The 27738-nt window shown below is 44.1% G+C and overlaps 1 protein-coding gene across 1 annotated transcript in view; it reads right to left on the reverse strand.

Annotated features, from left to right (window-relative positions):
• Positions 1–13618: 13618 nt before the first annotated feature.
• The window catches only part of LRRK2 (leucine rich repeat kinase 2), a 72902-nt gene continuing 58782 nt past the window's right edge, over positions 13619–27738 (reverse strand). Inside the window, exons 42-51 of the mRNA XM_075719781.1 lie at positions 27515–27685; positions 25535–25635; positions 24682–24876; positions 23472–23665; positions 23111–23183; positions 21533–21717; positions 19966–20118; positions 19001–19209; positions 15673–15747; positions 13619–13740 (exon numbers count right to left, since the gene is read on the reverse strand). Of these exons, the coding sequence (XP_075575896.1) occupies positions 13619–13740; positions 15673–15747; positions 19001–19209; positions 19966–20118; positions 21533–21717; positions 23111–23183; positions 23472–23665; positions 24682–24876; positions 25535–25635; positions 27515–27685 (1478 nt within the window). The remainder of the gene's footprint in view (positions 13741–15672; positions 15748–19000; positions 19210–19965; positions 20119–21532; positions 21718–23110; positions 23184–23471; positions 23666–24681; positions 24877–25534; positions 25636–27514; positions 27686–27738) is intronic.

Raw genomic sequence — 27738 nt, forward strand, 5'->3', positions numbered from 1 at the left:
TGGATCTTGGTGATGAGCACAGTGTAAATAACGTAGCTGATTTGCTATGCAAAGCAAAGGGCTTCCTAAACTGAGAAATTATATGAAATAGTAAATAAAATGTGGGAAATGAGGAAAGACCTTTGTCTTTCTCAAACGTCAAATTGAACAGAAGTTCAAGGAAGCCGGGTCCTTGGGGTTGACAGCCAGGTTTAGACTTTTCTCTTTTGTGTTTTTTTTAAATACTGATTAAAACTCCAGCAACTTGAGAAACTCTTGCCCTTGGTGAGCAAGAAAATCAAAAGCTGTAAATTTTTGGTTCCTATTTCTCTTTGGTGTTTCCCTCTGAGGTTTCTTCCCTACTTCTGCTTGGACTGGTTCTCCTTTGGGCTTTGTCCTAACACTTGTTTCTTATCTGCCTGGAACAGACTGTGCTGGTGGGAGATACTGATCGCAGCTGACTTTCTGTACCAGAACTTAAATGTTATTTTCTGTTCTCACATAAAAGAGCCGAGCGGCTTGGTGTGTCTTAAATCCTTGTGTGGCGTATTTGTGGTGTTCTGTCTAGAACAACGCTTGTGTGACAGCTGGTTGCTAATGGAAGAGAATTTGGGATTGACTTTCAGATGCGAGATGCTGCATTGTGGAGTGAATACAGGATCAGCTGTACCTGTGTTGCTGTGCTGTTTGCTTTCTCTCCACAGAGGGTTTGGTTGTTACGGCTAGTACCATGTACCCTTGTACCACACGTTGTCGTTAGCTTAACCAGCATGTGCGAGGGTGTTCCAGGGAAAATAGTAGTTTATTGCAGTGACTTTTTTTTGGTCACGGTTATTTACGTTGTGTAAAAGTGAGTGTAGCGTGGAAAAATGAAAGGAATGGGTGTCCCAGGGGAAACGGAAACCCCGATGTGATGTGTATTTTCTGAAAGGGGGGATAGGAGATGAAAAATACCATTTTCTGGGTCAGGAAAGATGGTCAAAATTACGTATTTTTATCTTTGGCTCTTACACGGTGTTGAAGAGAGACAACATGGGAAGAAATTTTTAACCTTCATATGGTGTGTTCATAGCACGCCATTTGCGGACTACTCCGGCTGCCGTCCCCCTCTGTCTTTCTGGGCAAAAAGTCTTCCCTGCTTCCAGCTGGCACGGTTTGGGTTTTGCTCCGCTGCTGCCCTGCTCTCGCGGGGTGTAGGTTGTGTTAGCAGGAGCACGGTCGCCTTGGCTGCTTCCAAGACCTGGCGTGCTGTGCCAGGACGTGGGTGCCCCCCGCGTTCCTTGAGCCGCACCCCAGCGTCAGGGAAAGCCGGAGCCAGCCCCAGGAGGTGGGAAGGGGGCGGGAGCGGATATTTCTCAAGTAACTCTTGTTTTTAAGGCTCAAGAGGAAACACCGAGCTGGGTTTTTAACAGGACAGACCACCTTTGGCCCTGTCGCCTGCGAGCCAGAATCGCGCAGCATTGACACGAAGTCGCTGTAAAATGAGTTAAGATGACACGCTTCAGTACTGTGCTTCTGGATGTATTTCACAAAAGATTCCTAATTAGAGAAAGAAAAAGGTGAGGGTGTAGCCAGCCCTGGCACCTGCAGGAGTTCAGGAAGGGTGCTTGCTTGCTTTGCGGTGCAGCCCAAGGCGGGACGAGATGTTTCGGTGGGCAGGCGCCCACTGCGGGGAGGCAGCAAAAGCAAGGGAGCAGGGCAGAAACCGCAGATCAGGGCAGAAACCGCAGATGTGATCAAACCCCACAGTTGTGAGGGAGAATTCCTGGGGGGGGAAAATTGATCATGAGCTGACCTGAGGAGTAAATTCATGTAACTCATAATAATGCTGTCTTCTAGACGAGTGATGTGCTGTGCTCCTGAGTCACGTGAGATGTGCTGTGGTGGGCGCAGGTGAACAGCGTGACCGGGGAGGCTGCGGCAGTCAGGCTGTGACGGATCCTGCTGTACGTTGTGGCTACTGTCTTCGTGCCGCCTGTTCCTCTGTCTTTCTTACCACCTTCTGGTGTGTGTGGGGGTGCCTATTGCAGGACAGACCACGAGAAGTGAGTGAAGTGGGTGTGTGAATGGAAATTTCCCTACTTCAGGCTCTTTTTGTTCTTCCCCCCTACCCCTCCAACTTTTCTAGCAGATTTTTGGGGCTCTCGCTGGCAGGGAGGGTGAGGAAGAAATGCATGTGTGTCTGTAGCAGGAGAGGGGTTGGGTTAACCGATGTAGCAGACTTTCTTTAAAAAAGAAAACCCAAGCTGCTCTTCACTCCCCTGAAATTCTTATCCTAGAAACAGGTGAGTGATTTGAAAGAGAAAAAAAAAAAAGCTGCTTTCTCTGCAGCTGCCGGCCCTGCCCTGGGTGGCTCTTGGCGTCCGTGGGGTGGTCCACGGCGGGGCCCGGGGATGTGCCGGCGGAGTCGGTCCTGCGCACGGCCGGGCAAGGACTCTCCCTCCTCTGCCTTGCCCTGCCCAAGATCCCTTAAGCTTTTCAGGGACTGATTTGACAAACTGAGCCCTAAGCAGTCAGCATAGTTGCTTAGGAACGGTCAGAGGCAGATATTTGGTATAAATACGGCTGTGATTAACTGTACAGACAAAACCAAGGTCAGGGAGGCAGCTGGTGCCTCGTCTCTTTGCTGTCCGGTTCTCTGTGAGAAGATCCGATATTGAGGACGTCCTGTGTAAATCATTACTGATGCAGGAGGGGTGGGATCCCCCTGGCCCCGTCTCTGGTGGCACTGATGATACCGAACCTCCCTGCTCTCCCTCTTCAGAGGTAACCAAGCGCCACAGCTTTTTTTCTGGGAAGATGGGAAATGAGAACAGCTTGTTTGGGGATATTTGCAAAGATCTCCGTCTGTTTTTAAAAGGCACCCCAGAAGGTAGGGGTGTGGGAGGATACATCTACTATACGCATTGCTTACTTGGATTGGTACTAGTTCCAAAGTTACTTCTCATAAAGACACTTTTTTTTTCTACCAACACTCAGTTAATGCAAATCATGTCTAGTGTGTGGTCTTGGCGGTGGTCTGTTGTTCAGAGAAAATACCCTTGTTTGCATATATTGTTAACATATAGTATTAAGGGACTCTGCCTGCTGCCTTCGGTGCCCTGGCAAAGGTTTGGCGTTGTAGGTCTGTCCACCTTCTCCCCTTGCACGCCTCGCTAGAGCGCTGGCGTGCATTTTGGCTGGCTTAGTTGAAATGAAATGCTTCATCTTTTCCTTCTACCATGGCTTAGTGTTCTTTCCAAAGCACTTCTGGTTGCTGCTGGCCCAGAAGCAAGGCAGCGTCACCTTTTTGTGTCATCCAGAAGAGTTTTCTGAGAGCTGGGCCATAAATTCATTAAAGCAGAAACCTGTAAAGCTGGGTGGTGCAGCGTGCTTTCTGTGGGGGAGAGCTGAAGGCATGCTCTGCAAACGTGAGCCTCTCCCTGGCTTCCATGTACCAGAATTCAAGCAAAATCTCATTGCGGCTTGTTTGTTTTCTTTTTCCGTTTTGTGTATATAAATAGAAATGTTCAGAGACCCAGGACCGGCAGCTTGAGGTGTGAAAATCAGGAAGTCGGACTGGGTTGAGTTCGGGAGGACCCTGGCGCGGGGGCAAGAGGCGACCGCAAGCAGAATGCGGGCAGGCTCGCGGCGAGCGGAGCTGCTCCAGGCTGCCGTGCCCGTGTCTCTGCCTGTGCCGTCACAGACCGGAGGTGTCACGGAGCACTCCTCTGAGCGAGGGCCCTCTGCTCCCCTGCCCCTACCAAGCCCAAAAGCCGTTCCCAGGGAGCCCCATGGGCGGGCTGGAGCCACGGGCAGCCTGTGGCTGCCGTGCAGGACCCTCGCTGTGGGCAGAGCGAGCCGGGGAGCGGCTGCGTGTTGCTGGGCTGCGGGGACGCGCTGCCCCGTGGCGCGTGGCTCTGCAAGAGCTGCAGCTGCAGCCGGGGAGCTCCCAGCCTTTGATCTGTGGCTTCTCCAGGGTGGGGAATGACAGGCCCGCGGGTGAAACCAGGACACGGGTATTTCCGTCTTTCAGTGGCGATGGGGCAACTGCGTAGCACCAGCAATTTTGTGCTTTGCTCTCCTGATGTCTCGGAGACGCCTGTGTGGATGGGGAGCGGTGCTGGTCAAAGCTGACACGGTCAAAGCCCAAAGGGCTTTTAAACTAAAACTAAAAAGCAAAGTTTGTCCAGGATAAAGCCTTTGACTGAAGAAAAATGGCTAGATGAGTTGGAGCGGAACTAAAAATAGTTCCCTGTCTGTGGGCCCTCATCTCCTGGCCTGGAGTTAGGCAAGCTGGTGGCTTTCTGACCTGCCCCAGGAGGGGCCATCCCTGCTCCTCCCGGGCCACCGGCATTCTCTCAGCAGGAGCCTCCCTGTGCCTCGGCGCCTCGCCCGCTGCTCCTCGCCCACCGCTCCTCGCCCATCGCTCCGCTCCTCGCCCTGCCAGGCAGCGAGGGGCCCTGCGGAGCTGCCCGGCCATCCTGTGCCGGCTGCTTGCCGGAGCAGGGCTGCACGCTCCCTTACCGACCTGGCACCGGTTTTATTGGAACTGCAGACACTGAATATTGATTTTTTCTTTTTCCTTTCCCCTCCCAGCACCGGCAATGGGGATTTCACGCTCTTCCAGCAGGACTGATTGCTCTGCACCAGCTACTTCTGAGCCCCTGCAGAACGCAGCTGTTTGTGTCCCTTCCTGGGTTTAGCTGTAATAGCTGTAAAAACAGGGAATTGAATGGTTTTGTTTTTTTTTTTTTCCCTTGCAAACTTTCCTGTTATTACAAGGTGAGAGCGTGTCTTGCCATGAGATGTTCCAGTTGCAGAGTGCTCAGCACATACTATTTTAGAGGAGGAAAAAAGAAAGGGGGGTGAGGTGAGTTTTGACGTATGGATAATATTTGAAAATTACTGTTTACTGAAGCTTAGTTACCCGGCTGGTAGGTAGCTATTAAAAGTGAGCATGCACAACCGTGGCACTTAAACTGAGCACGCTGCGGAGCAGGGCCGGGCAGCCCGGGCCCCCGGCTCCCCACCCATTAGGGGCTGCTGTTGCTCTGCTTCAGCCGGGAGCGTGGGCTCTAGCGGGGAAATTTACGGAAAAGTTTAGAAATCCGCTTTTGAAATTTTGAGCTTTTTTTGGAATAATAGGAAACTCATTAAACCTTTACTTGTGTGTGTGTGTGATTTAACAGCATTCTTTGAGTTTTGCCTCAACCGGACGGCATGGTGCTAACATGGAAGAGCTGTCACCGTAGCAGTCGGCGGAGGTGTGCGGAGAGGGGAAATGCCTTCCTTGACGTGGCCGGCATCGCTGCAGGGGCAGCAGACGGGCTTTTGGTCCTCCGTCAGCAGCACTCGGAGAGGCCTGGCCGGGGTGGGGAACGTGTCAGCCCCGCTGCGTGGCTGGTTTGCCCACGGAGAGGAGGGCTGGGGGGCAAGTCTGAGCGCTGCCGGCTCGGCCCCACACCCGAGGTGGCCTCCGTCAGTGCGGGACGGTGAGCCGCGGGTGCACAGGGAGCACCTTGGGGTCAGCACCCAATTAGTCGAGCCCCAGGGCATTGGCCTGGCTCTTGTTTTGCCCACCCATGGGCGCAGCTCAGCAGACTACTGTTTCGGAGCAGTGGGCTTTCAGAACGGCAAAATTCATAGAATCATAGAATCGTTTAGGTTGGAAAAGACCTTTAAGATCATCCAGTCCAACCATTAACCTACACTACCAAATCCACGCTACACCAATCAAGGGTAGACTAGACTAAACCATGTCCCCAAGTGCCACATCTACCCGTTTTTTGAACACTTCCAGGGATGGTGGCTCCACCACCTCTCTGGGCAGCCTGTTCCAATTCTTGACCATCCTTTCCGTAAAGAAATTCTTCCTAATTTCCAACCTAAACCTCCCCTGGCGCAGCTTGAGCCCATTTCCCCTCGTCCTATCGCTAACTACTTGGGAGAAGAGACCAACACCCACCTCACTACAACCTCCTTTCAGGTAGCTGTAGAGAATGATAAGGTCTCCCCTCAGCCTCCTCTTCTCCAGGCTAAACAACCCCAGTTTCCTCAGCCGCTCCTCATAAGGCCTGTGCTCCAGACCCTTCACCAGCCTTGTTGCCCTTCTCTGAACACGCTCCAGCACCTCAATGTCTTTCTTGTATTGAGGGGCCCAAAACTGGACACAGTATTCCAGGTGCGGCCTCACCAGCGCCGAGTACAGGGGCACAATCACCTCCCTGCTCCTGCTGGCCACACCATTCCTGATACAAGCCAGGATGCTGTTGGCCTTCTTGGCCACCTGGGCACACTGCTGGCTCATGTTCAGCCGGCTGTCGACCAACACCCCCAGGTCCTTTTCTGCTGGGCAGCTTTCCGGCCACTCCTCCCCAAGCCTGTAGCGTTGCATGGGGTTGTTGTGACCCAAGTGCAGGACCCGGAACTTGGCCTTGTTCAACCTCATACATGAGTTTTATGCGGGCGTTCATCAGGAAATGCTTATGATAATCTAAGAAATCGCTAGTGCGTAAAACTGGCTTCCCCGTAACATTTGTGTAGGGTGTCACCCAAACCCAGCGGGGTTCAGCGGCGCCCTCCTGGCCGGCGTGTGCTGACCTGTTGCTTCCCGGCCCCAATGAGCAGCGCAGGGGCAGGCACTGGGCAGCCATGGGCAGGATGGGCTCATTTCCGAGCAAGGGCTCACAGCTCTGCAGCTTTGTGTGGGGTTTTTCTAAAAATTTATTTAGCGTGATCTCTGGTGGTAATGGTATGAAGCTGATGTTTCTGAGCCTCAGCCTTAGCTCAGTTGGTTTAAATTCCAAATTGCAGAGCCTGGGAGCCCGGTGGGGGTGGTGAGGCGGATGGTTCTTGCTGCCTCGCAGAGAACAGGTGTTTTCAAAGCAACCACCGAGATGTCAAGGCATGAAAAAACAGAACTGAGCATCGACGAACTAACGTTAACGTCTTTGCGGTGCAAAGGGCTGGGTGCTTCCCTTGCTGCTTGTCATGGTTTAGCCGCAGCCAGCAACTCAGCACCACGCAGCCGCTCGCTCACTCCCCCTGCCCCGATGGGATGGGGGAGAGAATCGGAGGAGTAAGAGTGAGAAACACTCCTGGGTTGAGATAAGAACAGTTTAATAATTGAAAGAAAGTAAAATAGTAATGCTAATAGTAACAGTATAATAATGATAATAATAATAATGATATACAAAGCAAATGATGCATAATGCAATTGCTTACCACCCACCGACCGATACCCAGCCAGTTCCTGAGCAGCGATCGCTGCTCCCCGGCCAACCCCCCCCAGTTTCTATACTGAGCATGACGCCATATGGTATGGAATAGCCCTTTGGTCAGTTTGGATCAACTATTCTGGCTGTGCCCCCTCCCAGTTTCTTGTGCGCCTGGCAGAGCATGGGAAGCTGAAAAGTCCTTGACTAGCATAAGCAGTACTCAGCAACAACTAAAAACATCAGTGTGTTATCAACATTCTTCTCCTACTAAATCCAACACAGCACTGTGCCTGCTACTAGGAAGAAAATTAACTCTATCCCCACCGAAACCAGGACACTGCTGCACGGTTGTCTCTCTGCAACATGAAGGCTTCTCCTGCTCGCTGCGTCCTCTCGGCCGCGGCCCTGCGCAGGCTGGGCTCTGCGGGAGCTGGTGAAACGCGGAGCCGGGGCAGCGGCGGCCGTGCTCGGGGGTGCGAGGCTGCGAGCCGAGTCGCTGCGCTCCTGTCACCGTGGTGGGCTGACCCCGGCGCTGCGGGGGAGCCCAAGGCCTCTCCTTGCCCTCTGTGACTACTTAGGGGTTGTCCTGCCCTTGAGAAAGGATTTAAAACGGGACCTTGTCAAGAAATATTTTTTTTTCCCTTTAGTCATGAGGCTGCAAAACAGGCCTATGCAGAAAAGAGCTGGTGCGAAGAGCTGTGGCCCGTTCCCCCTGCGGAGCCTTCCCCGGGCACGGCGGCCCCCGGTGCCCCCTCCCTCCGCCCCGCCGGCACCCAGCGGGCGCTGGGCCCTGAGCCCTTCCTCCCTGCGTGGGCGGTTTTGCGCTTGAGCGGTTCAAGCAGCCACCTCCAAACGCGTGAACATTTTGCAGCTCGCTGGGGAACCGAAGCCTTTGCTGATTTATGCTTTTGGGGGGGGGTGGGGTGGGGAGGACACGTGCCCTGGGGTGTGAGTGGTGGGGCGGTGCGAGCGAGCTGAGGGAGCCCAGCACTGCCCAGGCCGTGGGGGACGGCACCCGAGCACCGCTGTCCCCGTGGTTAGATGTTGAGTTTTGGGAGGGGCCGTGCAGGGCTCCGGTGGGGAAGGGGCAGTGGCTGCCTTTTAGCAGGGTGCTGGGCAGGTGAAGGGGGCGAGGTTTGCTCCTCTCTCCCCATCCCGTTCCTGCTGAGGAAGGCTGGGCAGGAGCCAGCCCTGGAGCAGGGGCCCTGGGCCCCCAGGTGCCGGGGCAGATCCCTGCCGCCATGACGGTGCGCGAGGGCAGGGCGGCGCCCTGGAAAGGGCGTCTGGTGGGCAGCCCTGCGCTGCCTCCAGCCCGCTCGCCTCCCCTCCTCGGTGTCCTTCAGAAGGAAGGAAGAGCCGTGGGTCCCTCCGGGCACTGCACCGTCACGTTTTCTGCCTGCCCTCCCTGCCGGGGACAGCGCTGCAGGGGTGGGATTCGTGGGGTCTCAATGGCCGCACCAAAGCGGGGTACCCGGCCCCCCCGCAGTGGGAAGGATGCCGGGCCGGGCTGGCAGCGCTCTGTGCTGGTCAGCACTGCCACGCTGTCAGCTTTTCTTTCTTGTCTTGTTTTTTTTTCTCTTTTCTTTCCCCCACCCCAGGCTGCAAAATGGTTCCTGTGCTTCTTGGCTGGACGGGAGCGGGGTCAAAGCCCAGCACAGCAAGAGCCCTGCCCCTCTCCCAGGCAGCACCACGGGAAAAGCACGGCAGAAGGCAGCGAGAGAAACGGTGTGGAAAAGGAAAAACGCTGGCATGCCCCCAGAAAAAGATTTTTTTTCTTTCCCTTTTTCTATCCACTTTTAACTTTTCAGATCATTGATGCTGATGGGCTGTGGTGGAAGTGAAGTAAATAATTACATACGCCAGCGATGTAACATTGATTTTTTTAATGTCTCTTCATGCTAATTAGCGACAGCCTTTGTAGGGACTGACAGCAAGGCTTAACAAACCTGACAGCATTCGCCTGCTGCCGCCTCAGGCCGCAAGAAAAATCAAAGCAACACAGAAGAAAAGGAAAAAAGAAAAAGCCTTACCTTGCTTTTACTTTCATTTTGGTTTTAGCAGCCTCAGGCTAGTTTTAAAAAACTTACTGGGTTGGGGTTTTTTTTTTTTTTTGTCGACCTATGTGTGTATCATAATTTTAAATAATGTCTTAAAAATAATTCCAGTTTACTCTTCGGTCCAAATAAACCATGTAAATGGTATGTACCAGTCAGCATAAGGTCACTGCAGGGTAAAAAGTTGTTTTACAGTTTGATCATTCTTGTAATTTTGTTACTTAATTGACCAGGATCTAGTGTACGTATTGAGGAGTCCTACTGAGCTGCCTACAGCGACAGGCACTGCTGGCTTCATACAGTACCTTCACAGCTCATGAATACAGCAAAGAATGCTCTTGAAGGTGAACGCTGGAGATTTCACTTGCATTGGTGTCTAAATTTTTGCTAAACTAGGTTTCCCTTTGCTCATACAACAACAATACATCTTGTGGCTTGGTTCCCCACCTCTTAAAATCACAAATTTTGAAATACAGATACGCCATAAGTATGATTCTCAGCTCTTGTGATTATGCCACCCTGTATTTATAAACTGACAAAATTGGTATAAAAATACATGCCTACCTAACAAAAAAAAAAAAAAAAAAAAACCCAAAACATTTTGAAAAGTTAACAAAATGGTACACTGGCCAGCCAACAAATTTAATTTTTATTTATACTTGTCCAAAGGCCTTGAAGAAGGTTTTATATGAGACTGTGCAGGTCAGTACGGTCCTGGGATGAGTTCATAATAGGGATGAAGAACTAATTCAGAAAAAACAAACAACTGCTAGTGCTGAGCAGAAAATTTGGTGCTTAAGACAGGTAATGGGAGCTGTTTTCAGATTTCTTAGTGCATGACTTAAAGGCCAGAAAACAAGTGAGAAGTTGTTCATACGCTTTTCTACTGGAAAGACCGAGAGAAAAATATGAATGTCATTCTTTACCTCATTCCCTGAGCCTCATTCTTTTCCCTTACTACTTTCTCATGTCTCTGGTATCTGAAGAGTTCATCATAAAATGGCTTATTGCTGTTGCTCACTGCAGGTAGATGGGTATGGTTATTAAGTGGCAGTAATGACAGGTGCCCGTGTTTGGGGACCAACGCACACCCAGGCGGCCTCCTTCTCTCTCCTCCATTACATGTCCCAAAGAAGTGGCACATAAAGAAGTAATAGGATAATGATAAGGGACACAAGAGGAAGTATGACATTTCAGAGTAAGAGGGATGCCAGTATATGATAAAGTACACAAAATTAGGCTGTATAACTTGTTTTCAGTGGGATTAATGAGGAACTGCTTGTAAAAGAAATAAGGTTAAAATTAATGTATAGATGAACCAGCTCTATGTCAGAGCAAGCAACTAATAAAAAGAATGACCCTAATTAAAGTCAACAGCACAGGAGGGGAAAGATACTTAAAATAAAATCAGTATCTAGTCAAGCATTCGGCTCACTCTGTACTGTTTGTCTCTTTGTCTTCAGCTCTAAACCCTGGTATCCTTTAGTTGCACAGTTCTGGGGAACATGGGGTTAATTACAGGTTCCAGCTCAGGTGTTACATCACAGCCCAGCCATGCTGCTTGTTTCCCATGAGCAAACAGGCTCTTCTTTGAAGTAAGGGTTACCTTTCTGTTTTCAGGTGCTGGATGTTATCCTAAGTATAAAGGAAGCGTTGCATCTGCTAGAGCTTATACTCTTAGGTGATCACAGCCTACTGGTTTCCAAACAGCTCCACTAAAACCAGAGGGAACACCAAGTCATGGATCTTCCCCCCCCTTACAGTTTGTCAGTAGAGGTGTTTCTGGGAAAAGGTTTCCTTATAGTGCAGGTTTAAATGGTTGTCCTCTTCCCTGTGGTGGCATGTTCCAGCTGGGCAGGGGATTCCAGTCCCTGAGCACTTCTAAACTGGACCTGCACACATCCTGCCTGCCAGCTTCTGGCCAAAGAGCTTTGCAGCCACCTCCTTCCCCAGCTTTCCCATGCTCAGGAAAGGGATGGGTGCCGAGGGCTGCCCGCTCTGTTTGACAGGATACGCCCTGTCACTCTTCTCCCCAAGAAATGCCACGCTCGGCAGACAGGCAGCCGCGCAGCACGAGCTGAATAGGGCTCAAGATGGCCAGAGATGCACTTCTAGACTGTATCAAATGGCAAAGAGTAACAAGAAGCACCAATGCAGGATCTTCTCCAAATCTTTGACAGTACTAAAAAGTATTTGGGGAGAATGCAGCTGGATCACTGTGCTCCACATGAATGAGTGCTAAATACTCACAGCAGGTTACCTGTTAGAGAATTTTACCCTCTCACCCCTGATAATTCGACAGCGGCCAATTTCACCAGGTTTGTAATGACCTCTCCACCTTTTGTTTGGTTGCTGCTGTCTCCTTCGTTCTTTGCTATCGCTGTAACACCTACCATGTAGGCCCGATTCAGTCTGCGGATCATTCTTTGCCGGAGAATCGGAAGAGGTGACTAATGGCTGCGAGGACAGTACTACTTACAGGCCACCTCCCGTCTCTGGGAAAGGCTGCAGGGAACACTAAGGAGGAGACAAAATGGGGAATGGAAAAGGGCTCAAGACGTGCACTGAGAGACAGAGAATGAGCGGGAATGCAGCTGTGTCAACACAACCCACAGAACTGGGATCTTGCAACATCCTGATGTAAGGGATTAAGCTCCACAAAAACTGCACACAAAAGCTCCTCCTTGGAAATTCAGCAATCAGAAAGTAGACTGTTATTAACAAAGCACAGTTTTAATAAAAAGGTTTAAGGCTTACATCTCAAAATGACTTATAAATAAACATAATCACAATACATATATTCTATTTTTTTAAAAAAGTATTCATTATATGTTTTCTGATAATATATATTTTCTGAGTTATAAAATCCCATATAAATAGCAAATTATTCTCAGTATGCAGATTACAAGGATACATAAAAACTGGGGTGCATATCCAAAAGGAATCCTGAGTACGCACTCAACAAATGGCAGAAAATAGAACTACGATACAGTTGAACACAATAAATGCTGCATACTAGGTAATTTCTCCAAAACTGTAAAAATGGAACTGAGAACTTTTTGGTTGCTCAACCTTGTTCAGCTCCACAGACTCAGGAATGGCTCTGGATACGCCACTCCTTGAGTTTTCAGGAGCACCCTATAGATTCTTTTGGTATCAAAAAAAGAAAGTGACGTCTGTCTTCTGATGGACAGAAATAAGGCACGCACTTAGAGCAGGTCAGTGCAGGCTGTAAGAAGCAGCTTGGACTTAGAGCCAGAGAGCAGCAAAAGGCATCTCTGTCATGAAGATGTGTGGCAACAAATTCTGGTAGTTATATGCAAGAGGTAGCCAATTCTTATACTCCTCAAGCTTCCCCTGCTTACCTGCAAAGTAACAATATAAATTAAAACAAGAAGCGGAAACTTCACATGTTAGAAATACCAAAGTGAAACTTCCCTTTTTTTTTTTTTTTTAAGATTGAGATAAGCAAACCAACAAGCTGGACTAAGAACTAGCAGTCTGGCCACGACAGCATGCTTCTTTCTTTGTGGTACAAGTTGTAGCAGTGTTTAGGTCAAGACTTTCACTCTGTGTTTTCTCTTGGCTTTTCAAAGTGAGCTGTACAACAGATATATGTCAATAGTAATGTTCATAACGATATGACTACAGGCAGACTGCAGTACTGCAAGAGAACACCAACTTGCAGAAGCCTGTCAGTATATTTAAATTCTGAATTCTGAGCTATTTTATTGTAGCACAACTTTTTTTTCCTGATCATAATGAAAAAATGTCAATTATTCATGGAAGAAATAAAGACTATTCTGCCCGTTGTTTTCAAGGAGTAATGTAGTCATCATATGTTCCTTTAAACACTGCTATTATAAAAAAGATAATGTTTTCTTTCATACACTCAGGGTCATGAGCTCTGACTTATTACTAAACCATGATTCATCAGAGCAAACTCATACATGCAAACTGCAATAAACACACAGAGGCTTAAATTATGCTTCTTATTACAGCATTGACTCAGTAGAGATAATGAAGTAAATAAGAACCATTTGTAGTCTCCTGGCTTATTCCCAGTTTAACTGGGATCAAAAACCAGATGAACAATGTTATACTGAAGTTGAGCCATAGTTGCTGAGAGCAAAACTTCACAAGTAAACAACAGAGGCATGATAACACTTCAGATTCAGAAATTCTTAATGCTTTTCTGTCCTTTCAAATATTACAAATAACTTATCCTTCTTTTTTCTTGGTATCCTATGAATACCAACTGCCTCTCCGATGGCAATATTCCTCCTGGTTTTCAGTCAAAAACTCCAGCAACAAGAAGTTGTAAATGTCGCACAGGAAGTTAGGATGGAAGGCTAGAAAAGAGAATGGCACTTGCAGGGTGACTTTTCAGTCCACAGAAAAGCTCTTCATTTTTTCTGCTAATTCCTGTCTCATTTCAATATGTTTTTTCAGGTTTTGCACTTCATGGGGCAGGTTAATGTCCCACACTGACACGCAGGATTGTAATTCTGGGGAAAAAAAAAAAATTGAAAACTGCAACAGAGCAGAATTATTGCATAATTAGAAGTGGTTTTGCCTATCTGCTTATTTTTTAGTTACTCGTAAATTGCTTCAATGAAGCATGATGCTTAGGACCTGGAAGACAAGTTATATGACACTTTATGTGTGAGGTAATGCAGTTACGGGTCACAAGCTGTTTGTACTTGCACAATGATTTGTATTCCAGTTCCTAAACTTAGAGTATACCATTTAAAAGGACTTGAAAAACCATTTCTGGTGCCTGTGGGCCATAAGGTACTGACCTGAGCTACAGCTAAAGCCAGTACTGAGATGCATGCATAAAATTTCACCTCTGTTTTCCCGAGAAGATATAACGTAAATGCTTACAAGACTCAAAACTCATCCACTGTAAACTAAAACCGAAAACTGATTTCATAAGGCAGTGAGTATACTGGGAAAAGGTCACTTTTTCAATCTCCCTTCATGCAAACAACTCTTTATTCATGGAGAATTCACATTGCTTTTAGTTGAATAAGGATAATTGAGAACACTTGCATGAGTAGGGGCTCACAAACTATGGCCCCAAGATTTTTGGGAGTCTCTGATTCCCCTCTGTATAATTAATAGCACTCTTAAATACAATAAAAAGGCTAAAAAGGCAGTAAGTGTTCTTATGGTACTAATCAGGGAATATCAGAATATAAAAATCACTGCTGTAAGTTTGATTCTTATTTTACTCCAAACAGTCAGCTCATCTACACTTGCCACCCTTAACTTTATACTGTCAGTGCCACATTTTTAGGAGTCACTGAAACTGGGATGATATAAAGGTGGAGAAGGCCATCGATCAGATCATCACCTGTAACTGTTCTTAGAAAAATACCTAAGATGGAGATTTTCTATCTTCCTATTCCAGCACTTTGCTATCCTAATTGTCAGGAAGCTTTTCCTGATAGTCTGATCTAAATCTCCCTTGCTGTAATAGAAACTGGTTAGTCCTTATCCTACCCACAGGGAATATGTAGAAGTCTTTATTCCCTTCATCTTTATTTACATATTTGAAACATATTATCATGTCCTCTCAAAGCTTTATTTATAGTAACCAACTTAACTTCCTGCAACATTTCCTCACAGGCTGCATTTCTCTCCTCTGGACTATTCCTAATAGTGCAGATCATTCAGCCATGTCCCAGACGGATACGCTCCTCCAGCAGAGGCCGTATCAGCACTCAGCAGAGTGTAAGAATTAGCTCATGTCTTACAGATACTTTTCGACTGGTGTGAGAATGGCGTTTGCCTCTTCTGCAGCAATGGGACAGGGCTGACTCACGTTCAGCCTGCGATCAATTATAAACAGCAGTGCTGCAGAAAAAGGGTTAAGCTGAGCATTTCCTCATATTGGTACAACGGATCATTCCTAATCAAGTAAAAGGTCTTGCATTTGTCCTTACTGAATTGTATCCTATTTCCTTTCAGACCATTTGTTCTATTTGTCAAGGTAATTTTGAATTTAATCCTGCTCTCCAGCATGCTTGTGGCTTTGTCTTAGCTGAGAATTGTCTGCAAATCTTTAAAGCACATTCACTATTCCTTCATCCACATCATTCATGAAAACACTGGGGATTCCTGGCCGAGCACAGACCCCTCTGGAAATCCATTTGATACATTCTCCAATTAGACAATGACATTTACACTCCAAATACAGTTTTCCAGCAAACTGTATTATATACTTCAAATAGTGGCTTCCTCTGATCCATTTTTGGAAGTTACTCTTAGTTTGTATGGAGCCCAGAAATGCAAAAGACAACAAAAAATAATAATGATGTTTCAATAAGATTATATCAACTGATGATCATCAACTCGCCACTCTCAGTGGGTAGTCAAGCATAATAGTGTCTACTCCACTAATAATACAAATTAATAAAACACAGTTCAGGTACCTTTTTGATATTTGTTGTCTTCGGTGTCGCTTTCATAACGATATCCCAAAACCAGGACCACGTTCTTGAGACTCCCTTTTTCAAAGAAATAAAATGTCAAATTTTAATTTTAATGGGAACTTTGTAATTTAAAGACAGAAAGAGTAGATGACATCATGCCACTAAGAGGACAGAAAGCAGACTTCAGTCAGCTGGACCTTTTATTCAAAATTAGTAACCATGAAAAACCCAGACATGAAAACAATGTAATTCACATCTCCATTTAATGTAGGGGTTTATCAGGGTTCACAGGCATAAGCGCTGGCTCAGCTGGCCAGCCTGCTGAACAAGCCCAAGAACAAAGCACCCTATTATGTGCCACAAGCAGCGGTAGTAGAGTCCCAGGAAACAGATGTCCCAGCAAAGGGACAGGCTGCAAATGAAGTCCCAGTGCACAGCAGAAACAGAAAGTGCCAGTAATCAGTTTGGTTATGAAAAAAACAAAACAACAAAATATGATACAAACTAATTAGAAGTGTTCTGAACTAACAATGGCACGTAGGTAGGAGAGTTAGCAGGGAAGTAGAAATAGGGGATGGATCATAGGAAGGTACCTACTGAATAATGCAAAAAAGACTAGGAAGACAGGAGCGGCTGGATCACAGAGGGATAAGATGAATGTGCCAGTGTTTCAATACCAACTTCCCGCTTATTCCCTACAAGACATGTTTATGAATGTCTTGCAAGATAGATGGAAGCTGTTACGTGTTCTCCTGGCACAGCAGCTCCCTGTCCTACTGGCAGCACGCGGGCAGGGAGCCCTTGGCTGTGCGCTAGTAGAGGAATACAGGACCCAGCCTACGTACCTGGGTCACGGATCAGGCCAGCGCTCCGTGTGCAGACACCCCAGCTGCAGCACTGCGCCCTACACCTCCCCACACCTCTTCACACATGAAGTCTTACACACTCCCCCAGAGAAAAGATGAGGAGGGGGCCAGTTTCTGGGGTGTAAATAGACTAGAGTATGGCTTGCTGTGAAAGCCACAGTCTTGGAAGTTTTGTGTGACCACGCTGCAGTGTCCCCCGCCCGGTACATTCCTTCTGAATCAGCAAATGTTTCTAATGGGTCCCCCAGGACCTCTGCAAGGTAGAGAGAGATTTGTCCTGCCCTGTGGAGATCTGCAGTGTATTCTTCTTTGATATCGATGTAAATCTGCTTATGGTAGGTGAGGGCTGGTGGGAACCATACATACGCATCTTCCATGCTCAGATTTTTCATCACTTTAATTTTTTCTGCAACCAGTCCTATCCATACACCATAAAAAAGTGATGGGAACTCAAGCATAATGTTTCTTATTCAGACTAGAGTCCTTTCTTACTATATAGAAGTCTAAACCTTCACTTGCAAAATGAACTACAGATTTACATATTAATCATACTCTATGAAAATCTCATGTCTATTATACGTCAATGTGTTCAGTGAGAGAATTAGAAAAAGACTAATTTCCATATTCATAGATGAACTACAGATAAAATTGATGTCTCAAAGTCTGGCAATCTCTTTTCCCTGAAATATTTACATCTGATTGACATATATTTTAATAGTAAATGAAACTATTTAATACAAATATATTTCCCTCTACCTTCTCTCGTTTCACGCAAGCAATGTGTTGCTATTGAAGAATTGCTAAGCAGCCTCAGTGCCATTTTCACTGATTCTGTGAAAATCCCAGTAAAAACAACATCTTTGAATTTAGGAAAAAACCAACCCTTATAAATCATTGCTGGGAAAAAATGATCAAAAGAAAAAAAATACACATCAAACTGCATGTATCAATTTTACTTGCCATTCTTAAGAGTTGTGCAAACACAGCTAAACTCTTTCTCCTGAAGTATTAACTTTTCTATACATAAAATTTTGATTAAAAATGTTGAGGTGACTAGAAACAAAGAACGAGACTCAAGGCTTTTTAAATCACACTGTATTATTTTGTACAATATATTTTCCCTATCAATGACAGTAATAAGTGAGGCAGAAATTTTGTTTTCATAGTAAGTATTCTTTACAAAATGCTAAAAATAAAATGTCCCTTTATAGTACTAATATTGTAGCTATCAGGACTAGAAGGACTGAAAATGCTGTGCTAGTGGATCTGGACTGTAGAGCTGGCCCTCTTAACAGCTGAGGACTGAACAGACTCTACAAACTTGCTGTCTCAGGCAAAGGCAAGTCAGAGGAAGATGGAGTTTTTTTGACTCATACAACACTGTCAGCACTATAAGGTAACTGTAGTCTATGGATACTTCTGCTGCCAGAAAGGAAAAAACAGCCTCCAAATTAAGTTCATGATGGTAGTGAGAAAACATCTCAGCCTGCAACCATGAAGTTTGCTAGCGGGATTACAGTGCTTCTGAGTCCACAATAACAGCTTCAGCATCTTTTTTTGACAGCAAACACACTTTAAATCACACTGACAAGGGAAATCCAGAGTTTTTTTCAAAACACAGTGGAAGGCAATGGGAATGCACATGTTGTGCCACAGAGTACTTTTTGAAGTAACGTGTATTTTAAGCGTATCCACCACTGCAGTACAATGAACTCCTGAGCTGGTATGGCCTTTATTACTTTTGGGAGAGATGCAAGAAAGTGCACAGGTGAAGGAAGCTACAACAGCCACGAAGCGCCCCATGCTCAACTACGCTCCTCTGGCTGTTTGTAATTACCACTGAAAACCCACAAGTACTGTCTGCCTACAGCAGCTCGAAACAACTGGTCCTGGTGACAGAACAGCCTGTACGTACAAGCCTGCACCCTGAGTCCAAGTGTGTAGCACTTTCCCAGCTTTGCTGTGATCTGCCTGTAACCCAAACCTAAAAGAACCATTCCTGAATAAGGATGGGAGAAGAAAACTAGGCAATAAGCAATTAAGGAAAAATTATTAAAACCTAACAAGCTCCACAGAGAGAAAAGTCAGAAGCGTAAAATTTAAGATGGAGAAAAAACACAGGCAGACACAGATCAAGATGAAGACTATTGGACAGAAGATGGTGAGAGCTGTGCTGAAGCACGGCACAGGGACGCAGTGAAGGTGGGGTGTGTTCGCGTGCTGATCAGTGACAAGCCAGGGAAGAGCTGTTGTTTTGTGTGGGCACAGGTATGACAGCCTGCTGGTATTCAGCTAACACTGGAGTGCCTGACACTGACTGAAGATGACAGCAGTGGAACAGAATGAATGAACAAAACACGGAAAATGCTAATCTGTTCCTGGAACATCATGCCAAACAGGAGACAGCAATCCTAAACTTGGCACTGATTTCAAAGCACTCGTCATTTGATGGTTTTACTTACCTAGCTGAGCTGTTATCATGACTCTAACAGAATCACAAAAGTTGTCTATAACTCGTACAGGACGACGTGTTGATAAATCAAGCAGCAAGATGTGTCCTCCTCCTGTCCCTATCCACAGTGCAGTATTTTTCTGCAGGCAAATTGTCTTCACTCTTCCAGAATAAGCCAGTTTATGTTTTGATTCCTTATTTAGTTTTTCCACTTTGTCCCTATGAGTATGGAGAGGATTTGTATTAAAATCTCATGGCACACTACTCCACAACTGCTAAAATGACTCTCTCAATATCAGCCTTTTAAACAATCATTCATCAAGACAAGCCGCAAAAATCTCATGCTGATCAGTTGATTGACTTGAAACAAACTGGAATGAAAACTACTGGACTTCTGAGACTCAGCTGATCTGCTTCAAAAGACCTTTAAATAGGAGGCAGGTATACCTCTTTGTTCTCTCCCAGTCTACAGGAGAATAATGTCACTGCAAAGTGGGAGGAGCACACCTAGAGCTGCTCCTAACCTCACTGTGAAAATGAAACGGACGTGGCACATTAAAGGAGAGGAACAATTTAAATGCAAATGAAAATCACTGCCACTGTTGATAAAACTCTGATCTCCTACTGAATCTGTGCACCAGAGAGAGAGAAGACATTCTTATTCAGGGGATGCAGGAAGTAACTGGATGCAAAAGCATTAGTACCTGAAGGACAGCAAAAGACCTTCTTTCTGGAGCAGAGTTAAATGAATCTTCTTGAAATCATAGACAAATTGTGAAATATAATAAGGGTCTTAAAAAATTGAGATTCTGTATGGGATATTCTGAAGTTCTGGGCCAAAAAAGAGGAAAGGAATTCCACATTTGCCCAGAGCAAATCCCTTACCTCCAGCAGGTTAAGGTACTATGCTAGAGAAGACAATCTGATATTCAGTTTTCTATGCATCAGGCCATCAATCTGAAATAAAACACTTACTTAAGAAAACATGCACAGTCAATTAGTTCAGAAAGTTTTTCTGTCTTCTTGTCCCAGATTTCCACAAAATGGCTGTTTTTCTTTGCCAAGTAGATGGATTTGTCTATTGCTATTGAAATAATGTTTGCATCACTGTAAGCATTATGACAGAACCTAGAAGAGAGAACTCCAGTTAGATACACAGAAAACATCTAGTAGAAAAACTTGACTATTATGAGTGGGGTTAGCTTCCCTCTAACTCTTACAGAATCATTCAGCTTTAAAACCAAACTGGGCTAGGATACAACTGAAAGGGCTTGCTATAATCTTCCTACAGTTCAACATAAATTCTCACAGTAATGGAGTTACGCTGCTGACATCCCTGGAGGTACGTTAATGCCCAAAACCTATTAATAAACCTTTCCCATCTATCTGCTCAAATCACATATGCTCACATCACAGCAGCGCAAACTCCACCCTTCTCTTGCCACTCTTGCAAAGTTTGGAGACACTGGATAGTTCTCACAGGGCCCACAAGACCATAAAGGGTCACTCAACACAAAGATGACTACGCCTAAAAAGCAGCAGTGACATTTAGTTCACCTTGCTCTGCTCTTGTTTCACTTCAACTGACAGCCTTTTTGACTATCTTCTTCTACATACAAATTTGACTCTTGTGCCAGATCTGTGCCTGCACGTATCAAAATGTTATGGCCCTGCAATTTACCAGCACCAGCTTATTTCCCTGACTCTTCAATTCATCTTGAAGACCAGCTCAAAATCACAGGTCCTTGATAGCAGGCACTCACTAACACTGCTACCTTCCCTAATGGTACTTGTTTTTGACAACTTTATTTTCAAAACCATATACAGTTTTGCCTCCATAAAGCTCAAATTATTCCTGTGACATATTTTGCATCTTGCCATTGAACTGCATTTTACCGAAGTTTTAGTTTTTTGTTTTATATTAACACATTATTTTCCAAAGCAAATTAATTTCCCAGAATTCTCTACTGGCGTAAAATCAAACACTGCTTTCCCTGCTCAGGAAAAATTCCCCTTAACTTTAGAGCAGGATTTTCCCATGTGAGAATTATATCAAACACTCCAAAAACTTCAGTCTCTAATTTCTAAATAATGAGAAGTCAACAATTGTACGTGATTTAACTATATAGGGCAAAGATATGCACATACATCATACCGACAAACATGTAAAGACAAATACTATAATAAGTATGTGTGTATAAGTCTAAATAAAGTAAACAGGGCATGGACAAATGCAGTTGGGGGAGAAAAACTGATCAGTTGCATTTACACGTTTTCTGAAAAGATACTGACTTCATAAATCCTTTATATAGTAAAAACACATATCCCTTGTTTAAAACTAGCAATGAATACTTTAAACACTACTCACTGATCTTATTTTAATGCACATTGTATTCCATCTGTATTATGGAAGGAAAAGAATGGAAACAAGAGAACTGAAAGAATGAGCTCTAGAACAAGACATTACACCAACGTACTGCCAAAAAAGGTCAGTGAAAACAACAAAAGAGCCAAGAAACATAATTTATAAAAAAAATCTTACAGTTGACTTGTCTTTGTTTCAATGAGCTTTTGAACAGAGAAATCACTAGTCAAGGCAATGATCTTTGTTCCACAGCCTCCCCAGATTATATTTTTTTCAGATAAGTATGAGGATTCGTTTAAGCACATCAGTGGTGTGCTAACATTTCCTATAGTTAGTATCTTCAAAGGTGCAGCACCCTTACACTGCAAAAAAAAAAAAAAACCAAACCACTCTCCATTAGAAACAAGGAGTATACAGACACTCAGAAACTCTTAAAACAAGGCCTGCTGAATTAAATTTACATAGCCAGATTTTCTGAACCATTATGGTATCTTACCAGAATGTTAGAGACTGAAAAGCACTATAGTCTCATTATAGATGTCCCACAGAAAACAGCCTGTGTGAGCGGAAACGGGACAGAGCTGGGACTGATGCTTTCTGCAACCCCTGGCACAGTTCAAGAACTGGATGGAAAGTGTTGTGGTTTAACCCCACCCGGCAACCAAGCCCCACACAGCCGCTCACTCACTCCCCCCCGGTGGGATGGGGGAGAGTCAGAAGGGCAAAAGAAAGGAAACTTGTGGGTTGAGATAAGAAGAATTTAATAATTGAAATAAAAATAAAATAAAATAAAATAAAATAACATAAAAATAATGATAATGATAAATTGTAGTGAAAAGGTAAACAAAAAAAAAGAGGAACAAAACCCAGGAAAAATAAGTGATGCAACCGCTCACCACCTGCTGACTGATACCCAGCCCGTCCCTGAGCAGCGATCGCTGCCCCCCAGCCAACTCGCCCAAATTTCTATACTGAGCATGACGCCACATGGTATGGAATAGCCCTTTGGACAGTTTGGTTCAACTATTCTGGCTGTGCCCCCTCCCAGCTTCTTGTGCACCTGGCAGAGCATGGGAAGCTGAAAAGTCCTTGACTAGCATAAGCAGTACTTAGCAACAACTAAAGCATCAGTGTGTTATCAACATTCTTCTCATCCTAAATCCAAAACACAGCACTATGCCAGCTACTAGGAAGAAAATTAACTCTATCCCACTTGAAACCAGGACAAAAGTGACATCCATATCTTGCAGACATCCCACACTGGACCATATTCTAGTTCTGCAATGCATTGCGATCCCATAACTGCTCTAAATTGCATATGATCAGCAGCTAACCCTCAGGAACCAGCTGATATAAACAGCTCCCAGCATTTCTTTGTCTATATTGTCTTTTTGAAGATATCCATTCTACGAAAATTTAGTGTGAACGAAAAGAAAAAGGAGCTAGAACAGCAATAAATAAAGGAGATTAAAACTGTTAGAATATTGTTAATAACAACTATTCATGTCACTCTCTAGTCAGTCTGCCAGGCCTTTTAAAGTCCTATAACGAGAAATAATTTCCCCCTCTTAACTCTACTGGTTAAAACAGATATTGTAAAGCAGGTGCAGTTCCTCTAAGACTGCACTAGAGAATTATTTTTTGTTTTAGAGAAGCAATTAAAAAATATACTGCATGAAATAAAGCCACTATTGGTAGCTGATTTACATATTATTGACAGTATTTTGTAGAACAGACAGCAAAGAACAAGTCTACCTTTACGGCTCTGTCTTCAAAAACTGCCACTCTGCCATCAGCTGTGCCTACCAAGAAGAAATTCTTCTGTTTGCTGAAATAAAATAAAATAATGAACTCCAGAAATGCCTTAATCAGGTAAGAAAAATTTAAATGGCTTCTGGTATTTCAAGAGTTTCATTGAACACTGAAAGCAAGTACAACCACCTGTGGTCAGGAATGTAGTCTCTAGTTACACTGGGTGCAAAATTGAGTGAAAGTACAAGCAAAATAAACAGTTGTCTGAACAAAACTGCATGAGTGTACAGATGTAATTTTCTGAACATCTCTGTTTAGTCATATTTTCAAAATGTAACCCAAAATATTTAAAATTCATTTATACCTTTGCTTTGAAAGAGAATTACAGTATAAACAAGTGATGGAATCTGACATTTTCTGCAGACGATGCCTTCTTGTTTCATCTTCTGTGTTAAGTGCCCACAGAGAACCAGACTGGGTTCCTGCTACAATCCATTTTTCTTTCTCAATAGGAAGGGTCACTAAGGCCAAACTTAAAATTTTACTATCTGCGATATCCTGAGTCAGAAGAAAAAAGAAAAACAACCTGGTTATGACTTCAATAAGGGTAAATGCTAGTAAATTGCTGGTAATAAAAATAAAGTACAGTCCTCTCAGACCCTGGACAGACCCAAGGCCTAACCTCCCCATTAAGAAATCTAATTCCCTATTAGCAGAATACATCTTCAACTGTGCCATCTATCTTCAAAGTGCTGGGAAGGACCCCTCAAACAGTACACAGGAAAATCTCTAAGCTCAATGCTGAAAAAAATATTCTCTCTCCCTATTCTGATGAAGGTCTCAAAGCCATCAGAGAACTAAGCAAATGGAACTACACTGCAATATACGTTCAGTTTAATTGCTAACAATAAAAGTGCTAGTCTAATACTTCTTTTTCTCACTTTAGTTTTAGAAAAATAAGCCATATAATTTATACCAAAGCTACCAATTCAAATGTATCATGGTCAACAGATGGCAGATGGAAATACAACTTAAACAACTTTGATGATGAGTCACACTCAGTTCTGGCACACATTCATCACAGCACATCAAGCCTGGGTAAAACCTTTTCCCTTTTCTGATGGCACAGGACTGAGATGTACAAAAAGCAAATGAAAAGAGCTGGAGGGTATTACCCGAAGTGGCACAAGGAGGTGGCATCCATGGGAAGAGAAGAATTGTTAAGAGACTAGCTGGATTGTTAAGGGAGGTAGAGAAACAAAGGGTTATACAACTATTACTCCTTGTTCTAGCCTCCGTGCTAGAAATAGCTTCCATCTGAGAGGAAGAAAGGAACCCAGTAGTGGAAAGACATTATTACGAGAAAGTTCAGGCTGGATGGCAGGAAGAGAGGAAAAAGCGACTGCTTTTCTGCTTCATTTCCTGGATACAACGATGACTCATTCATGAGCAACCTTTGTTGTCTCAAAGCTTAGCTTTCCAGAAGTAATATCCTACTGTTAAAATGCAATTAATTCTTCTGAAATACGTCTAGGTGCCAAAAAATTAGAATAAATGGCAACTTCCCCACGTACCTCACAAGTATGTCCATCTGTATTTAGGTTAACAAATGAAAGTTGTGCTTTTTCTGTGTTCCCATTGCCTATCCAGACTCCTGCCTTCTTGCAGCTTTGATGGGCAACTACCATGCACTCTGCTGTGGAGGTGCTGGGTATTGAAACATACCTCATCAAACAGATAAGCTCTGCGGAATTCAGGATCTCATAAACCTACAAAGAAAGCCACAGCACGCACATGGTAATATCAAGGGCCTGTACAGTGATAAATAAATAACAAGCAATGGATAACAATGTTTTACGGAATATGGACATAGTATCTCAGCAGGTCTGCTGATTTGTATTACCACTGTTAATGAGCAGTCTTTGTACACTGAGCACCTTTACGTTGACTCTTATTTTTCTGTTAAAATTTCAGGAATTCAATGGGGTTAAGGCATGTTTGAAAATTTCACCCATTTCAAAGAGCAATGCAATGTGTGGTAACAGACAGCAGGTTTCAGATCCATGCTGCTGTCCCTCCTCTCACATGCATGGAACAGTAGGCTAACCACATTGATACTATATAAAAAAGTCCTTTTTGTATAGCTCTTGTAAAGACCAAGGAGTAATCCGAATCCTGTTTTGCTACAATCACTATACAGCAACAGAGGGAAAACCAGCAGGCTAGAATAAATGGTTGGTAGACTTCAATGGAACAGTTTATCCTGGCTGGCAAGAGCAGGCAATATTCCATGGCTGTTCCAGAAAAGAAGAACAGAAAAAAACCTGTGCCTCTTACTAACTTAAATGTCCCATTCCTTTTTAGAAAGCATAACAACCTCTTTGTACCATCTATGACAAAAATACAAATAAATACACTAAGTAATACCTGGGAAGATGTTGGTCGATCCTGAGGGTTTTCCTTCAAACAGTTTTTAATTAAATTTTCAACTTTAGGCCAGGGGGCACATCCATATTCTTTGACAGGATCTAAAATGTAAAATTAGATAACTTCTTAACCGGCCTTTACCATAGTTCAGAAATGAGAGTTCTGAATAACTTTCTTCTTATTTTAAGAATTCATCTAACTTCTTACAGAGCTGCTCTAAGAAATATCATACTGTTAGGTAAAATGTCAGCATGAACAGCTTGGAATTGCTCATCTGCCATTAAATGCTAGAGCATGAAATGCTAGAGCTAGAGTCCTTTTCATTAAAAGCAGTTGAAACAAATGGATTTTGCTTTAACTTTTTTTTTAATGACTCTATACCTGGGACTGAATCACAGATATGTGTGAGTTGTGTTTTGATTAATGCTGACCATTCAAGGGCATGTCATTTCAGTCTGTAGTCTTTACAATTCCTGTGAACATTTTTCTCCACATTTATTCTTCTGTGTTTGGGCAGAGTATATGGAATACAGATGAACTTCCAGTAAAATGCATAGCAATTTAGATAAACAACTCCATATAGTATTTATGAAATACGGAAGTTTAAATTCCCACTCAGTGCTTTGAATATGTATCTTACGACTACAGGTGCTGACCTCTCTAGGAACAAATCACTCATGAATAATGGTGCCTGTATTGCTTTTCCTTTTAGTTCATCATAATCCACAGCAGATATTCCAGTACTACGTTAGACAGAGGTACATTAATGATAAACACCTGCAAATTAACATATCCTGTTCAGCAAATGATAGGCACTGTTTACTTGTGAGCTCAGCCAGCCCCTTTTTTGGTGGAAATATATAAATGATGAGCATATGCACAGATGGAACTGTACTGTCTCCAGAAATTAATACTTCTGATTATTTCATAGGGCTCATAATACAGAAAACAGCCAAATGGACAACAGCACTCAAGAGAAACTTAGTCATTGGTTCTTGGGATGGCCCCTTTAGGCAGGGGGATTAAACTATCTGAGCTATGAATTGGACTATTCTACTTAAGGAGGAGAAAATGTATGAACTCTCTGTCTCTCCTAATGGAGGAGCTATGCCAGATTAACTGGTACAGTTGCTGCCGTTCCCTAGATGCAGTGACTCTTCAGTCTTAAAGAATGATTCATGAGTATATCCACTATTGCAGGGCAATAAATAAGAATGCCACGCATTAAGCTTGTAGTACTATCAACTTCAACAGCTCTTTACACACAAGTTGCCAAATACTGAGTTACACTGTCCAGCTGACTACATCATGTCCAGCCTGATAGCCTGTTTAATCTCCCTTCCAGCAGCCAACAACTACATATTGTAATGCAGATGGAATATAAAGAATATTACGTAGCTGGGCAGGGACTTCACACTCTTGACAACTTAAAAGGGAATTCCTATTTAAAACGTTTAGGGGCGGCTGCTCTTTTAAGGTAGTGGCACTTCTTTAAAATAAGATTTCAAGGGATTTTTAAAAGATTTTAAGATATGCAGCTTCTCAATAATGGATTTTTTTAATGTAATGTATCATGATCAAACAGAAGCGAAATTGTGTTTATCATTGTGCATGATATGCATTATCACAGTAAAATGTAAGGGTCAAGTCCAGACATGGTATTAGAAGGTACCTTCAGCAACATCCATTTTAACTAGATCTGGATAAAGGCCCAAGTATACAGAACATCTATTTCTTTAAAAGTAAACCAGCTAGATCCCTTGAAATTGCAATGAAATTATAAACAAGGTGATGTTGAATAGATGCCTATTTCTCACTATTTCAAGACTGTGTGAAATCAGGAGAAGCTTCTAAAAATTGCTATTATTTAGTCTCCTCCTCTGATCACTGTCAGATACAACATAAAATATGAGAGGTGTTATTTTTAGAGGAGGCAGGACAAATGGTCTGCTTTCATGTTAAAACTTTAACAAGGCATACCTGGTAGCTTTCCTTGTATTGCTAATTCATCAAATTCATTTGGAAACTTCAAGCCTTCCATTATTCTACCTCCTCCGGTTAAAATGTCATAAAGCAGCAAGCCAAATGAATAAACATCAGCTTGCTGATTGTAAATAACATTTCCTCTGGCAACCTCCGGTGCTCGAAATCCTGCAAATAAACCATTCATTAATAGTTATGATTCATACCAAGCTGAAGCCATC

The sequence above is a fragment of the Pelecanus crispus genome, chromosome 1 (genome assembly GCF_030463565.1).
Source record: "Pelecanus crispus isolate bPelCri1 chromosome 1, bPelCri1.pri, whole genome shotgun sequence".
NCBI classification, from domain to species: Eukaryota; Metazoa; Chordata; class Aves; order Pelecaniformes; family Pelecanidae; genus Pelecanus; species Pelecanus crispus.